The 15,864-nt window shown below is 55.4% G+C and overlaps 1 protein-coding gene across 1 annotated transcript in view; it reads left to right on the forward strand.

Annotated features, from left to right (window-relative positions):
• NECTIN1 (nectin cell adhesion molecule 1) overlaps window positions 1–15,864 on the forward strand; it is a 57,724-nt gene that overhangs the window by 28,428 nt on the left and 13,432 nt on the right. The window contains exon 2 of the mRNA XM_016188392.2: window positions 15,071–15,421. Within this exon, the coding sequence (XP_016043878.2) occupies window positions 15,071–15,421 (351 nt within the window). The remainder of the gene's footprint in view (window positions 1–15,070; window positions 15,422–15,864) is intronic.

The following is a 15,864-nucleotide window of genomic DNA, read 5'->3' on the forward strand; positions in this document are numbered from 1 at the left end:
TCAAGCCCCAGCTCTCCACCTGCATGGGCTCGGCTCACTTCAGGCCCAGGAGATAGTTGAGGTGCAGGCTTGGCATGCTGGGGAGGGAGAAGCAGGTTCAATTTCCAGTACTACATGTAACCAGGTATCGCTCTGCTCACTCATGAAACAGTTCGTCTTTGAAAAAATAAAAGCAGTGGCATGATGGCTATATTCTAGAAACCCAGAGGGAAGAGAGGCAAATAACTATGATGAGGTGACCAGCATGGCCAGATGCTACCAGGGAGGCTCCGAGGGCAGCTGGAGGGGCGAGAACTCCAATTGACAACAGAGGATATAGAGTTGGGGTTCACAATAAACCAAGCATCCACCTCCTGGCAGGCAGTCCCGCCCACCCCTGCTCAGCCCCCACTTCTTTCCCATCCCCCCCACCCTGCAGGGCAGTCACCAGTAGCACAGTGAGAAGTGCATGTCCCTCTGTGAGTGGCCCTGGGACTTTGGTGGGTGCAGTGAGCCATAAAGACCTATACAGGTTTGAAACTCTGTCCGTAGAAGTATGACACAGTAAACCCATGATAAAGCAATAAAAAAAGAAGTGAATGTCTAAGCCTTCTTCCCCATCAGTCCAGGATGAGGCTGGTGGGTACAGCTCAAAGATGAAGGAAGGAAGGAAGAAAAGAAGGAAGGAAGGGAGGGAGGGAGGGAGGGAAGAAGGAAGGAAGGGCCAGCTGTCCATGTGGACCAGCCAGAACAGACATGTTGGTGTGGTGGTGGCCCCCACCATGGTGTGTGGGGGGAGACTCAGGCCCCCTGGCCTGCTGCCCCCCACTCCTTCCTCCAGCTGCCTGCCTCCTGGCTTGATGATCTTTTGCTTATCTGACCCAGAGGCAGGCCATTTGTAACCACAAGATCCATTTTTCTGGGCTGGTGTCTGGCTGATAACGTCTCTTGCAGGTGCTCTCATTTCCATTGTCATTGTATTGAGCCATCCTGGGGAAAGTCACACCTTCCTCCCCTGTTCTCCCAGGACCTGGCTCTGCCTGGTCCTTCCATTCCCACCAACTTCTTGGGGTGAGCTGCTTTTCTCTGCTCCTCTGTCTCATCAACTACTGGGGTGTTTGGACCAGCTGGCCCCACCTAAGAGTCTTGCCAGCTAAAGGACTGAGTCTCTGCTGGCCCTCCTCCTTCTCCCACCCCCAGACCCTGCACACACACCCCTCTCATTTGAGTTCTCTGCCCCTTTGACTTTCCTGTCTATTTATACACAGAATTCATCCACAACATTCCAGTTTTCCAATCGAATCATTAATTACCCCAGTAATTAAACCCAATTAGCAGTTGCAGGGGCCTTTCTGAGTGAGGAGCCATTAGCCAGGGTGAAAATGCTTGGGAGAGAGGGAGGGAGCAAGAAAACCCACCCTTTCCCAGCATTAAAAAATGAAAGCAGCAGAGCAGAGGGCCCCAATTAAAGCTGGGGCCCCACTCATTAGGCTAATTTGACGAGTTCTCCCAGCAGCCTCTGGTGCAGAGCCTCATGGGGCTGGGCTGGAGCTGGAGAGCTGTGCCCCACCTTCCTGCTCCCCTTGGGGGCCCAATGTAGCCCCATAGGCCTCCAGTCCTGCTGCAGGAGGGGTGGGATGCATCTCTGCAGACTTTTCATCAGCTCCTGCTGCCATGTCCTGGGGCTTCCATCAGCTGATCCCTCAGAGTGGGGGGGCTGGGCCGCCATGAAGGGATCCCCCTGAGGTGGGGACTAAGGATGAGAAGGAAAAGAAGGAGAAGCCCTGCGTTTCTGGGACCTTGGGAAAGGCTGGCAGTCACTCACCTCTCTGGGCCTGAGGCGGAGGGGACTCCCCTCATGGGATGATGGGATGGATTAAGTGAGATTATGGATGTAAATGTTTGACACATCACAGGTGCCTATTCTATTGCAGCAGCTTGAGCTCCCTGGAGTTTCTGGAAGTGCCTACAGCTTTGTCCTCCCAGCCCTAGACCCAATGGACATGGAGGGGTTAGAAATGCAGTTTGGAAGGGAGTGGGGGCAGGTAGAGGGGTATCTTTGGTTAAAAAGGCACTGCAACATTAGTGGTGGGTGTGGTCATACACATATAGAGATGTGAAACTCTACTCCTAAGGCCTTATACCGTTATAAACCAATTTCAGGTCAACTTTTACATTTTCAAGACATTTAAAGTAGGACTTGGGAGTCAGCTCAGCCTGCTAGAGCAGAAGACTTACATGACTGAGGACCCAAGAGCACCAGGTTCAATCTTCAACACCACCTATACCAGTGCTGAACAGTGATCTAGTCTCTTTCTCTCTCTCTCTCTCTCTCTCTCTCTCTCTCATAGTAAATAAATCTTTAAAAAAAATTTTTTTATTATCTTTATTTACTTATTGGATAGACACATCCAGAAATCAAGAGGGAAGGAGGGGATAGTGAGGAAGAGAGACAGAGAGATACTTGTAGCACTGCTTCACCACTTGTGAAGCTTTCCCCCTGCAGGTGGGGACCAGGGACTCAAACCTAGGTCCTAGTAAATAAATCTTAAAAAGAGCTGTTTAGATTAAAAGGCAAGTTTCTTAATTTCCTGGGGCAAAAAGAGCATGAAAGAATGAATGAAGACAGTTTTCGTTTATTTTTTTTAAATTTTTTACTTCCCTTTTGTTGCCCTTGTTTTTAATTGTTGTAGTTATTATTGCTGTTGTTATTGATGTCATTGTTGTTGGATAGGACAGAGAGAAATGGAGAGAGGAGGGGAAGATAGAGAGGGGGAGAGAAAGATAGACACCTGCAGACCTGCTTCACCACCTATGAAGCAACTTCCCTTCAGGTGGGGAGCCAGAGCTTGAACCGGGATCCTTATGCTGGTCCTTGCGCTTCACACCACATGCGCTTAACCTGCTGCACTACCGCCCGACCCCTTGTTTATGTTTTTAAATTTTAATTTGTTTAGGGAGAGAGGCCAGAACATTGCTTAGTCATGTGCAGTGCCTGGGACTGAACCTGGGGCCTTAACTCATGCCAAGAATGTGTTCTGCCCACTGAGCTACCTCCAGCCACAGAGTGAAGGTTTTATGTGTTTGGAAGGCCAGTAATATCCCTTTGGCCAGAGCTTCCCTGGAGTTCAGCCTCACTTAAGAGTTGGGGATGAGAGGCAGAGGTGCTAAGATGGCTTCCCTTCCCACAGAGACTCTTCCTCAACCCTTCACCTACAGGCCTAGGGCCTGTGCACACCCACACCCAGGACCTGGGCATGCATCAGCCACCTGTGTCCCCTGGAAGGGGAGGGGGGCCATGGAAGACAATGTGGTGAAGACCCCCTAGCCAGACTTGCCTCTTGTGTGACCTTGGACAGGCAGGTGAATTCTCTGCCCCCTCATCTTGTGTGGCTCCTTAGCTCTAGGCTGTTGTGAGGATTAGATGAGAGGGTAGAAACTGGTCCTGGGTAGGCAACTCAGGTGTGCTTGCCACTGTGCCAGGTGGCAACCTGTGGGATCTCTCTGGGAGAGACAGAGGGAGCGAGAGGGGCTTGTAAGACCCTGGGGGTGGGCCCCATCTCAGGGTGATTAGAGGTGGCAGGCAACAACCCCAGATTTGACAGAATATGGCAGTCCACCCTGCCACACACGCAACCTATTGCTGGCCGGTCCCATTTCATAGGCCACTCTGGATGGAGTGGTGGGCTGGTGGGGGTGGGGTGGCACAAAGGGCATGGGAATGGGAGGTAGGGGTGGGGAGGGCCCTAAGGTGGCCACTGTGTGAGGCTGAATGCACCCCACACTGGGCGCTGTGCCCTCTGCCTACGTGCTAGCTGGCTCTGCAAGACAGGACAGGAGCAGGTCCTGGCACGCCGGGCCCCTACCCAGTGACTCCTGAAACCCCAACAAGTCTGAGCTCGAAGGCAGGTGGGGCAGGCTCCTGATAGATTTGTGCAGAGGATGGTGAGGAGGGGAAGACCCCACATTCAGAATTCTCATAAGCCTGTGACAGGCAGCCTGAAGTGAGGTTGGGGGGCTAGTAACCAGCTTGGGACTCAGGCCCCTCCCTCCTCATGCAACCTTGCTCTTCTCTATACTTTTCCAAGACAGGGTGGCCATTTGGGTGCAGATGGGAAAGGGAGTGGAGGAAAGGGAGAAGATAGCCCCAGGTTAGCCCACAGAGACTGGGCAGGAGTCACTGCTGACCTCACTCCCCTATACCCCAGCCAAGCCTATTGGAAACACTTGGGCCCACTTTATAGGTCAGGTCTCGGAGAGCTGAGGGCCATGCTGGGTATCTGGCACCAGCCTCCCGGGGGACGGATGGGGTAGGACAAGACCCTGCCTCCCTCTTCTCTCCCAGCCCACCAGCTGATCAGGGCATGACCTTGGTCCTGTGGTTGACTTGGCACAGAGATGGAGCTGGGACCCATCTTAAGGCTGATACTGTGGTTAGGATATTTGGAGGTATAAACAATGGGCTGGCTATGGTGAGTTAGAGCAGACAGTTCAGGCCAGTGTACTGGGAGGGGTGGTTTGGGGGTAATATTCCCTTGAGACAGAACGGGCTGGCGGGGACTGGTGTGAGGGAGGTATATGGATAAAAAGTTCTGAACCTAGAGGCAGGACTAAGTGATGCCCCTTAAACCCCACCCCCGTTTTGCTCCCCTCTTTGCACCTTGTGATCAACCCCAGGCCACTCAGATGCTACCAGTCCCAAGCCTGCATCCAAGGGGTGGGGGTGGGGCAGCGATGCTCCATCACTCAGGGGAGCTCAAGGACTGAGACTGGCTGTCCTCTCCACTCCCACCCCTCCAAGGGACACCCTTGAGGGGAGGCATTACCTGAGGAAAGTGGCTGTCAGCCCTGCTGTTTAAAAGACCTCTAGCTGTAGAGGATAGATAGCATAATGATTATGCAAAGAGACTCTCATGCCTGAGGCTCCAAAGTCCCAGGTTCAGTCCCCCCACAACAGAGCAGTGCTCTGGTAAAAAAAATAATAATAAAATTAATAATAATAATAATAATAAAAGATCTCGAGCTGCCCAGCTGCACCAGAGGTGTCCACTGGGGAGGGAGGCCCCTCCACAGCACCAGCAGTGTGACCCACACTCCACTGTCTGTGCAGGACCAGTGAGTCCAACCAGAAATGAAATGGCAAGGCCTCCCTCTCACACATCTGCTCTTTTCAGCAAGGATTCATTCACTCACTCATTCATTCTAGGAAAGCAGTGAGTGACCAGAGGTGCTCTGGCATGTGCAGCTCTGGGGGATGAAACCCAGGACCTCAGGCATGCCAGCCCTGCCCTCTACCCCACCAAAGAGAGAGTGGGAGATGGCACAGCACTGAAGCTTCCTCCATGTAGTGGTGGTTGGGCTCAAACCTGGGTGGCCACACTCATGAGTGCACTATCTGGGTGAGTGATCTTGTCAGCCAGGCTGACAAGATCCTTCTTAAGCTACCTCGTAAGCAGGTGGGGGAGAGTTTATGTCTTGAACCCTAGTCACTGGTCAAGAGTGGGAGCTCTGCTTAGTGTGGCTACAAAGCAAAGATGGGTGCATCTCAGAACAAGCAGCTTGCTAGACCGAGGCTTTCTGGGCAGTAAGGTGAGGCAGCTCCCAGCCCACCCCCCCCACCCCCACCCCACCCCCCCACCCCCGCTGGCAGGGGCTATCAGGATACATGGGCTGGTGAGTCTGAGAAGCTGGGGCAGGGCCTCCTGAGCCATGGAGGGGCCTTCTCCTCCCTCCTGGCCCACCCACACCCTAAAGCTGGCCCTGCCCACCCTCTCCAGCCAGCCGCCATGCCTAGAAGCAGCCCCAGGGTGCCAGCAGCCACAGATGCCCGCCCAGGGCGGGACAGGCACGAGAGCTGGTGCTGCTGGGTCCGACCAGGGAGGAGATGGCAGACGGGAGGGTGTGCATGCGGCCAGAACAGCCCGCACGTCTGCAGTCAGGCTGCCCATTAAAGGGCGCAACAGAGGAGAGGCGGGCCAGGGTGAGGAGCGCAAACAGCACAAACTTAATGACTTTAATATGAAAGAATTTGCCACTAATTAAGCACAAACACTCCACTAATGCGGAGAACACATGTTGCGGATTTCACTTAAGCAGGAACCAAACGAGGTGAAAATCCTCTCAAAACGATAGCAGTTCACCGGTGAAGGGAGACTCTGATAACCCGGTTTCCGCACCTAGAGGCTCGGTCCCTGGTGTGTGCGGCTCACCCGCCCATCACTGCCTGCCTTCCTCAGCTGTTAACCCCACAGCCCATGTCCTGGCAGCAGACAGCTGGGGGGGGGGGGTCCATTTGATCCACCTGCCTCCCCTCAACACCCGCTTGCTGCCCCTTCTCTCTAGGCAGGAGGGCTGCACCCCACACTGACCCACCTCTGGGACCTCAACCCTGGGAGGCCTCCTTGCCAAGTACCCCAGTCCTCTGGCTGCACAGCGACACACACCCATCACCCCTGCAGGAGAACCAAGTTCCTCTGGGGGGGGGGGGGCAGGCTTTCTCCAGGGGTGATTTGACCAAGGCCTAAAGACGCCTGGTGTCACAGGGCTGGGTGCTGCTGGCATCTGTGGGTGGAGACCAGGGCACAGACAGCAGAGATGATCAGGCCTAGGCTCTGTGGGGCCCAAGTGGAGGCCCCTGCGCTGGGGAAGTGGGCTCAGCAGAGTCAGGTGGGCAGTATACAGCTGGGGAAACTCAGCGGGTGGTGTGCAGGACTTGCATGCACACACTAGGGTAGCGCTTTGGCTTCTCTGTCGTGTGAGACTGCAACCTCATATGGAATAAAAAAATAGATATATTTTAAAAACAACAACAAAAAGGCAGCTGTGTAGAGCCAAAGTGAAAATGAACTGTCCTGACTCCCAAGTGTGCCCCCGCCCCAGCCTCCACTCTGAGTAGCCAAGTGACACCCGGAGCACTCCCCAACTGTGTGCCCAGCCCCAAGAGCACCTCCACAGTCCCCCACTTTACACGTGAGAAAATGAGCCACAGAGGTCACAGGCAGGTGACCCAGTTCCCAAGGTGCAGGGGAGGGGAGGGGCAGGGCCAGGTCTGCCTGCACTCAGAGTTGGGGCTCCTGGAAGAATGATGTTGGACCACCTCCACCATGGTCCTCAGAACTCCTTCCCAGGTAGAATGAGCCTTCCCCAAAGCAGGCATCCTATACCATTTGATTGCCATCCCCTCCCTCCCTCCCTGGACCAGCCCCAGCCATTGCTGCAGACAGTCCCCAGTGCTACCAGACTGAGTTCTTAAGGGGTTCTCCCAGGAAGCCTGAGGATTCTCTTTCTGCTGCTTCCACAGCTCCAACCTCTCCCACCCCCACCTTCACCTTCTGTAAAGGCTGCTGCTGCACTTCCACTTTCAAATGTGTTGCTAACAGTGTGCCCTGACTGAGGGGATCTGGCTGCCGTTGCCTCTGGAAAGGCAGGGAAAAGGCTGGTGCCTGGTGCTCTCTCTCCAGGGGCTGGTCTCTGCCCTGGCCTTCCAGCCTGGGGATTCTGATGCCACGTCTGTGAGGCCCTGAAGGCCAGGCCAGAGAAAGCCCAGTTGGGAGAGAGGGAGGAAGGTGGGGCTATGAGCTGGTGAGCAGGGCCTCAGGCCACAGTAAGCCCTTCCCAGGGTGAGAAGCTTATTTGTCACCTTCTTGTGTGCAGTGAGGAAGGAAGAGAGCCTGGGTTTTAGAAACTGGGGCAAGAGAGAGGGAAAGAATCAGAGGCTGATGGGCAGGGGGTGTTGGAGACAGTGCTGTAGACCAGACAGTGCTGAGGGAAATCAGAGGCTATTGGGGGGTGGAGAAGGGAGGCAGTAGACCAGGCAGTGCTGCACTCTTTGAGGGTATAGTTTTTGGTTGGGTGAAGCAAGAGACTTGGAAGCCTAGTCTTAGTCTGCTTCCTTGCCATGGGGATATGAGGTATCATTCCCTACCTCTGGGCCACTCACTGCACACTGTGACCCCCTGTAACAGCCTCTGAGCTGTTTCCAAGAAGCTGCAGCCAGACCTGAGGAAGGGTGGACCCCAGTTCACAGCCTTCCCTGCAGCTCCATGGGGCCGTGGGGAGAGAATGCTAGGGCAACTGTCTGCTCAGGTCCCAGGGTGCAGAAACACCTCACTCATTGGAAGCCTCCTCCCCAAAGCCCAAGTCTCAGGTCTTTCCAGAGTGGGAAGAGGATGTGGGCAGGTAAAGGGCTTGCATTTCCAGCACAGAGCACAAAGTGCGACAGCAGAAAAAAGCAGAGCAGAGAGGTGGCTGGAGGTGAAGGGTGCCCCAGGTAAGGTCCTGAGCCCAGAGGGACTTTGGACTAGCTCCTGTGTGCTATGAGAAAACATGGCGGAATTTTAAAATTCAGTGGGGGCTGGGGAGACAGCTGGGGAGACAGTATTAGAGCAAAGGACTTGCATGCCCGAGGCCCTGGGTTCTGTCCCCCACACTGTATGCCTGAGGCCCTGGGTTCTGTCCCCCACACTGTATGCCAGAGGTGAGCGAGGTTCTAGTCTCTTATCACTGTAAACAAATCTTTAATAAAGTAGAGAGAATCGTCTATATGTCTAGAGTGGAGGATGGACTGGAGGGAAGTCGGAGGCAGGGACTGGGGAAAAGTGAAGGTGGCCTACAGTGGGGGATGGGGGCGGGGGGCTCACTAAGGTTCAAAGGAAACCAGATGTGATTTACTTTGCTGGAGTAGAACCCCAGCCCAGGAGCCTTGAGAAAATAAAGAAGTGAGACTCTGCCAGGGGCCCTCAGGGTGGCTGAGCTGCCTGGAAGGCCTTTGGAAGAGTCTGGATTAGAGACAGCAGGTGGGGGGGGCGGTGAATTCAAAAGCATTTGGAACCAGTGTGAGCTGTGCCTGGTGGCAGTGTGTGGTCATTGAGGAGGAGCCCCTGTACCCTGTTCCGTCATCCTGCTGCCTGGGTCCTTTCTGCCATTCCTCCCATGCTGGGAGGTCTTCCTGAAGGAGTATGCCCATAGAGGCATACTGTAGAGAGGCTCCAGGGGCCCACCCAGGGAAGGTGGGCAGGATCTGAGGCAGAGCAAGAACTGGACAGGTGATGTTCAGAGTCCTTCCAGGGCCCCAGAAGTCAACACACAGAAGAGGAAGCAGACCCCAGACAGAGGAGCTGCCCTGCTTAAGGCCATGCAGGAGAACAATGGCCAAGCAGTGGACACCAAGTCTGGTCCCCTCTCTCCCTAACCAGAGAGAGACAGCAAACCAGGGAGGGTGCTCAGTGGATAGGGCACAAGACTTGCATCCATGAGGCCCTGGGTGATGCTCTGGTTCTCTGTCTCTCACTCCTGAAACCCTGTAACTCTAGAGTGGTAGGGAGAAGAGAGAGGAACTGAACTGAGTGGGGTTTCTTGTTCCTGGGGTAGAGTGGAGGGCTGTTCCTTCTGGCCTTCCATGGGATAAGGGCAGGAAGCAGGCCTGAGGAAAGCAGTCCAGGGATCCCTGCCCCTGACTTATCCCTGCTCCCAGCCTGTACTGCCAGCTCTCAGAACAGCCCCCCCCCCCCACACACACACATACATACACACACCAGGCTCCCAGGCTCCCATGCTGGGGGAGCAGGGTCTATCTGCAGGATGCTGGCTTTTCCCAGGCAGCCACACCCCCTCCGCTCCCACGCACTGCTCCCCACTGTTCCCCGCCCAGGGCACCAGGCGCCAGCCCCACAGCCCATCATTAACCAGCTCCGTGTGGGGAATAGGGTCACCCACCGAGAGGAAAGCACGACAGTTTCTCTGACCCCAAACAACAGGTGGAGGTGCCTTAGCCTGGACAGTAGCAATTAGGCCCCAACAGGGATCATGGGATGTTATCACTCCTGCAGGCAGAGGGGGACTGGAGGGGACTTAGGGCTCCAGGACAGCTGGATCATCCCTGCTGTCAGGGCAGGTCACATACATGGGCACTGGACAGGGGCACGTAGCCCATGAGGGGTGCTAGGTCAAGGAGTGGTGTGACTGCTGCTCCCCACTAAGCCCTCCCCACTGGGTTCCCTCCTGGGTGCAGAGCGGAGACTGGAACTGCAGCCCAGACATTTGGGGTGTCCCTGGACTAGTGGGGACACATGCCCAGGGCACAGACACAAGACAGGATATGCTCAAAGGGCTTCTGAGAGAGAGCCCTGCTCACATAGGTTCTCCTAGCAGAGCAGCTGGCTGGGGCCCTCGGCCTGCACTAACTGCTTCCTTGTGGGTCAGCCCTGGCATCACCATCACCAAGGGAGGAGCTGGCCAGCCCTGGGAAGTGACATTTGGGGAAGTAGCTGCTCTGGGAGCAGAGGACCTGTCTAACCTTTAGGTCACTGAGCTGACTCAGCAGAGTTTCAGCTGGCAGCCCCCCTCTGGGGTGAGTCATCCCCACTTACACAGAGCTGGCTTCTCACCGGATGTCCTCTTCCTTATGCGAGTTCTGAGGAGAGCAAGGAGGGGGCATATCCCTGGAAAGCCCTGGAAACTGACTCCCAAAGGATGCTGGTTTCAGGGTGGCCCTGATTAGAGTCTGGCATCCCAACCCAGTATGTCCCCACTTTCTTGCAGGCCATGCCGACCAGCTGAGGGCACCCAGGCAGACCTGGGGAGAGGGGTGGGCTGTACAGGGGACCCCTGCCCGGTCTAGGTGGGGGGCTGAGGTTTCAGAGAGCTAGAGAACCTGCTAGAGGTGGGCATGGTACACAAAGCACCCCCAGCTGGGCCACACCTCACTGCGTGGGAACCAGGGCCCAGCCTGAAGATTAGCTCTGAGGCGGGCAGGGCCAATGGGCAGGGCCTTGGGGAGCAGGTTTGTCGGCCACAACTGAGGAGCCTTTGTGTTTTGTTGCTGAGCTGGGGCTTTTGCAGGTCCCTGACATCTGGAGAGATGGGGGGGGGGGAGCCCAACACCTGTCTTGTTAGTTCAGCACTTCTGGGAAGCCACAAAGGTGGCCTGGACTGCCCAAAGCGAACATTAGTGGGGAAACTAAGGCACAGGGACTCACAGGAGCACAGCGACCTGTGCCTCAGACATGGGAGCTCACAGGACAGCCTTGGAGAAGACACTTTTCTCTCAGAAAAGAATGGAATGTTCCCTATGGGCCCTTGTCAAATCAAGTGTGGCTCCTTTCTGTTCTGTACCTCAAACAGGTACCCCGCTAGGGCCCCTCACAGCCCCCCTTCCTAACTCAGCCCCTGAAGCCAGCTCAGGCCCTGTGCACCATCCATGATGGATGATCCACTGAGGTTGAGTCTGGTTTGGTGGCAGATGGGAAGACTCTGGACTGGGCCCCTGGACAAGTGACCCCACCCCCCAGACATGGGGGTCTCTTGTGAAATGATATTCTGCACACTTGGTGCATGGAGTGCCAATGCACTGTTAGCTGATAGGTCCTGCTTCACACATCCAGAACAGCCTGCAAGGAAGGAGCTGGGACTTCTGGAGCTGGAGAGCCAGAGACTCAGTGGGAGCTGGCTAGGTTGGGACCCTGACAGTGCCTGCCATGCCATGGCTAGCTCAAGTCAAGCCTGCTCTTTCCCTCTCCCACGGGACATGGGAGACACACATGCCAGCAGATGGAAAGCCCCAGCATGCAGGCTTATCTGGCATGGCTGGCATAAGAGATGATGGCTTGAGGAGGCGGGGGGGGGGGGGAGACGATGGACGGGATTAGTGCTGGGTAGGTGATCGACGTTCTAGGGTGAGCACTATACTCACTCACTTAACCCTTACAGTGACTCCATGTCACACATGTACAGCAATCCCTGTTTTACAGCGTGTGAGGCACAGACTGAGGTACAGGGGAGCTAAGTTATAGGACTGGGAGATAGCTCAGTGGGCAGAGCAGGCGCCTTACCATGAGTAGGTTGCATTCCTGCACTGCACGGGAGCACTGTGGCTAGCACCGAAGGGAGCTTCTGGTTGGTGGGTCGGTCTTTGGTGTCCTTCCCCCAAGTCTACAGCTCATAAATGGAAGCGTGACAGTCTGCAGGGGGTGGTGATGGAAGACTCTTCAGAGACCAGAAGGACTTGGCAAAACGAGAGAGACCCAACAATCAGCTTAAGTGGCTAGTGGAGAAGCGTGGACTGGTGGGGGGACTGGTGTGCAGACTCTGGGGCACTACTTCCACGGGAGCCCTACTTCTCCAGACCTTCCAGAGAATGTGACTGGGTTCCACCTGTTCCAAAGCGGAGGAGGGCTATGCTCCTGGCCCCAGCCACCCCTTTCTCTCCCTGGTGGTGAACCCTGCTTTCTCATTGGTGGAGCACTGTGTCCCTGTCCACCAGAAAGTGGTGGTGGTGGCGGTAGTGATGGTGAGAGGGGTGTGCCCTCTTTCTGAAAGCCTCCAGCCTGCCCAGTCTCCTCCCGTCTCCTCACACCTAGACAGGCAGCTCCAAGCTGGGGCCTGGTCCCTGAGCCTGGGATGGGGCGCTGGGGAAAGAGGGTCTTCACACCTTGCAATCTTCCCAACTCTCCCCCACCCCCAGTCCAGACTCTTGTATTCCCACCATCCATCAGCCTCATCTTCCAAGAGCTCCTTGACGCCTGCCCCAGGCCACCTCCCGTGCTCTTCCTGCCACCACTAGGAGGGCACACAGGACACATTCTCACAGCCCTGACAGATGGTTGAGCCAGAGAATGCCTCCCCTGCCTGTTGAGGCTTTGCCAGGTGAGAGAGGGCCCTGAACCCCCTGGAGTACTATCCCCCCACACCCAGGCACAGCCAGCCATCTCCCTGCCTGGCACCCACAGCTGAGGATATAGTGAATATGTGTCAGCCTGTGCACCAGGCCTAGACCCTGCTGTCCCCACACCTACCCTGGAGGGGTAAGGGGAGTACAGAGATACAACAAACCCCCTCCCCCATGCCCCAGCACAGATCCCAGGAGGGCTCCTGGTAGCCACACCCCTCCCCCCCATCTGGGGCCCAAGCCTCCCAACTGGCTTTTCTGGTTCCTGGCTTTGTGTGGTGAAAGTTCCCCAATTATCCCCACATTAGCTCAGCTGCTGGCAGCCCCAGCAGATTTGGTGAGTGGAGGCTGGGGGTGGGGAGGCCAGGGCACCCACGGCCAAGCGGGGAGGGCCCAGGCGACTCCTGCACCAGTTGTCCAGTCAGCAGGAGGGCCGGATCAGGCTGTCAGGTCACTGGCCTCCCCTGGGATGGATGTGGGGCAGGGCCCCAGAGCTGGGCTGCAAGGCAGGGCACCAGTGAATGAGTTGGCATCAGAGGGACTCCCAGCTTACTCCTTACATGTGAACAAATGAGGGCCTGGAGAGGGCCATGAGCCCAACATCGCTAAGCCCAGCCCTCACTGAGGGTACCTCCTCCACACACTCCCACCAGCCTCAGTGCCATCACCCAGGGAGGTGTCAGAACCCCACAAACCTGCTGTGGGAGGAGGGGGCAGCCCAGATGAGCCTTCAATATATTCATTGACAAGAGAAAGGGATAAGACTGGAGGATCATTCTGGCCTGTGACAGTGTCAGGGATCAAACTCAGGGACTCTGCGCATGCAAATCCTGGGCCCCAAGCCTGTGATACCCCCATCTACCCCAAGTGGGCCTTGAAGAGCTGTGTGTATGGGATCAAGGAAGTGAGGAACACTGAGGAAGCTTTCAGAACATGGTGAGGACCCAGCTTGTTGGGGCCAGAGATGTATTTATGCAGCAAGGATCTCTAGTACCTACTGTATGGGCCTAGACAGGCCCAGCCTGTGCCCTGGGGAGCAGTGCACCTCACCCCGCAGGCCTGGGAAGTCAGAACAGCATGCCCTGCCTGGGTGTCTATGCAGAGGCAGGCGCCATTTAGGTCACCCCCTGCCTCTGGGTCGGTGCAGAGCTCTGCATTGATGTGAGTGGTGGTGCTCAGTGATGTGGTGCTGCAGCGAGCAAATACCTGGCAGTGATGGCTGGGGGCAGAGGAATGGCTGCCCCAAGTGAAGGGGCTGAGGCAGGTGCAGGCCCAGGGAAGCACAAACAAAGATATTGTAGATGGGCCCAAAGAAGGGGTCAGGAGTTAGAGGAAATGCATTCATCACACCCACCCTCCACCTTGCAGATCTTCACTTCCAGGACTCCCACAGGGGTGCCCTGTCTACCTACTATGCACCAGATGTGGGCTGGGCTCTGGCGCACAGATGTCACTGGTCCCACTCTGGGAGCCACAGTCTGGTGCAGTAGACAGGTGTGCATGACTGCATTCAGAGGCAGATTGGGGGCGGGGGCTTCCCAAGGAGGTGACTGAAATGGGCACCCCACAGGTGAAGGAGAAGGACCTGCTCAGGAGCTAACTGCATGAGCAAGAGTCCAGATGTGTGACAGCCAGAGGCTCTGTGTTCCGTGGGGGCTGGTTACGTAACAGACTCAGCAAATGATGGTGGGATAAGTGAGAGCAGGGGGCTGGGAGTGTCACTCAGCTGTAGGACACACAGGTCACATGAGGTTGTAGCTTCTATCCCCAATACCACAGCAAGATGCAAAGAACAGGATAAATAATTAAGACTGATAGACTGACAGAGTAGGTAATAGATGATAGATGGGTAAATAGTTAAATGGATGAGTAGACGGATAAGGTAGGTGGATAGATGGAAGGAGGGAACATGTTAGCAGCTAGAGGAGCCCAGCCTCATCAAAAATGAGGGTGTGGTGTGTATACACTGCCAGGGCACTGTGTTGATACCACATCACTAAGCAAAATGGCAGCATGTGGAACAATATGTACAGCATGATGCTGATCTCTTTAAAAAAAAATCATGGTGCTATAGATTTGCAGAGAAAAAAAAAGTCAAAAGGGCTAGCTCTCCTTCAAGGTTATCAATGATGTTTCCGAGTTGTGAGATCAAGGGTGGTTGTCATCTTCTTCTCAGTGTGTTTTGGTATTACCAAAATTGTTTTATAACAATTATTATTTGTATAATCAGAATGGAAAGAGTAATGGTTGTGGCTCCGTGTTAAAAATCAGGATTTGCATGTTTAAGGTTCTGAGTTCAATCCCTGGCACCACAGAGTGACCCTCTGGTTCTCCCTCATTACCAAACAGATCCTTTTTTAAAAAGAGCAATGGTTCTAGCCAAGGCCTGCACCTATTCTCTGACACTCCCACCCCCTCTCTCACCAGGTGCGTACACCCAGATAGTCCAGGTAAACGATTCCATGTATGGCTTCATCGGCACAGATGTCGTGCTGCACTGCAGCTTTGCCAACCCCCTGCCCGGTGTGAAGATCACCCAGGTCACGTGGCAAAAGGCCACCAATGGCTCCAAGCAGAACGTGGCCATCTACAACCCAGCCATGGGTGTTTCGGTGCTGAATCCCTACCGTGAGCGTGTAGAGTTCCTGCGGCCCTCCTTCACTGACGGCACCATCCGCCTCTCCCGCCTGGAGCTAGAGGACGAGGGCGTCTACATCTGCGAGTTTGCCACCTTCCCCGCTGGCAACCGCGAGAGCCAGCTCAACCTCACAGTGATGGGTAAGCCGACCTGCGCCACCCCACCTCCCTACAGAGTATACTGTCCTGGGGACCTGGCCAGCCTCCCTGGGAACCAGCTGGCTCCCTCCACTCCCCATGGGACGGCGTGCTCCACAGCTCCCTGGTGCTTCCCAGCCCTTCTAGCAAGGTCATCCCCAGCTCACTGGGGGGTCAGGGACAGGGCCTTAGCTGTGGCCACAGTCCAGGATCAGCATGCATGGGGCACTTGGATGGGGGACATCCATTAGACCCCACAGTGGGGAAAAGAGCAGTGGTGGCCTAGCCTGCAGAAGACATCAGCTCAACACATGGGAGTGCAGACTACAAAGATGTGCCTGGTGCTCTCCTAGACAAAGGACAGCAGTGCTTGAGGTTCCCCAAAAAATAAATAGCAAAATGAGTGGGATAAAGGTGGGTGTGGAAAAGCTACACAACAGTTGCTG

The sequence above is a fragment of the Erinaceus europaeus genome, chromosome 20 (assembly GCF_950295315.1).
Source record: "Erinaceus europaeus chromosome 20, mEriEur2.1, whole genome shotgun sequence".
NCBI lineage: Eukaryota > Metazoa > Chordata > Mammalia > Eulipotyphla > Erinaceidae > Erinaceus > Erinaceus europaeus.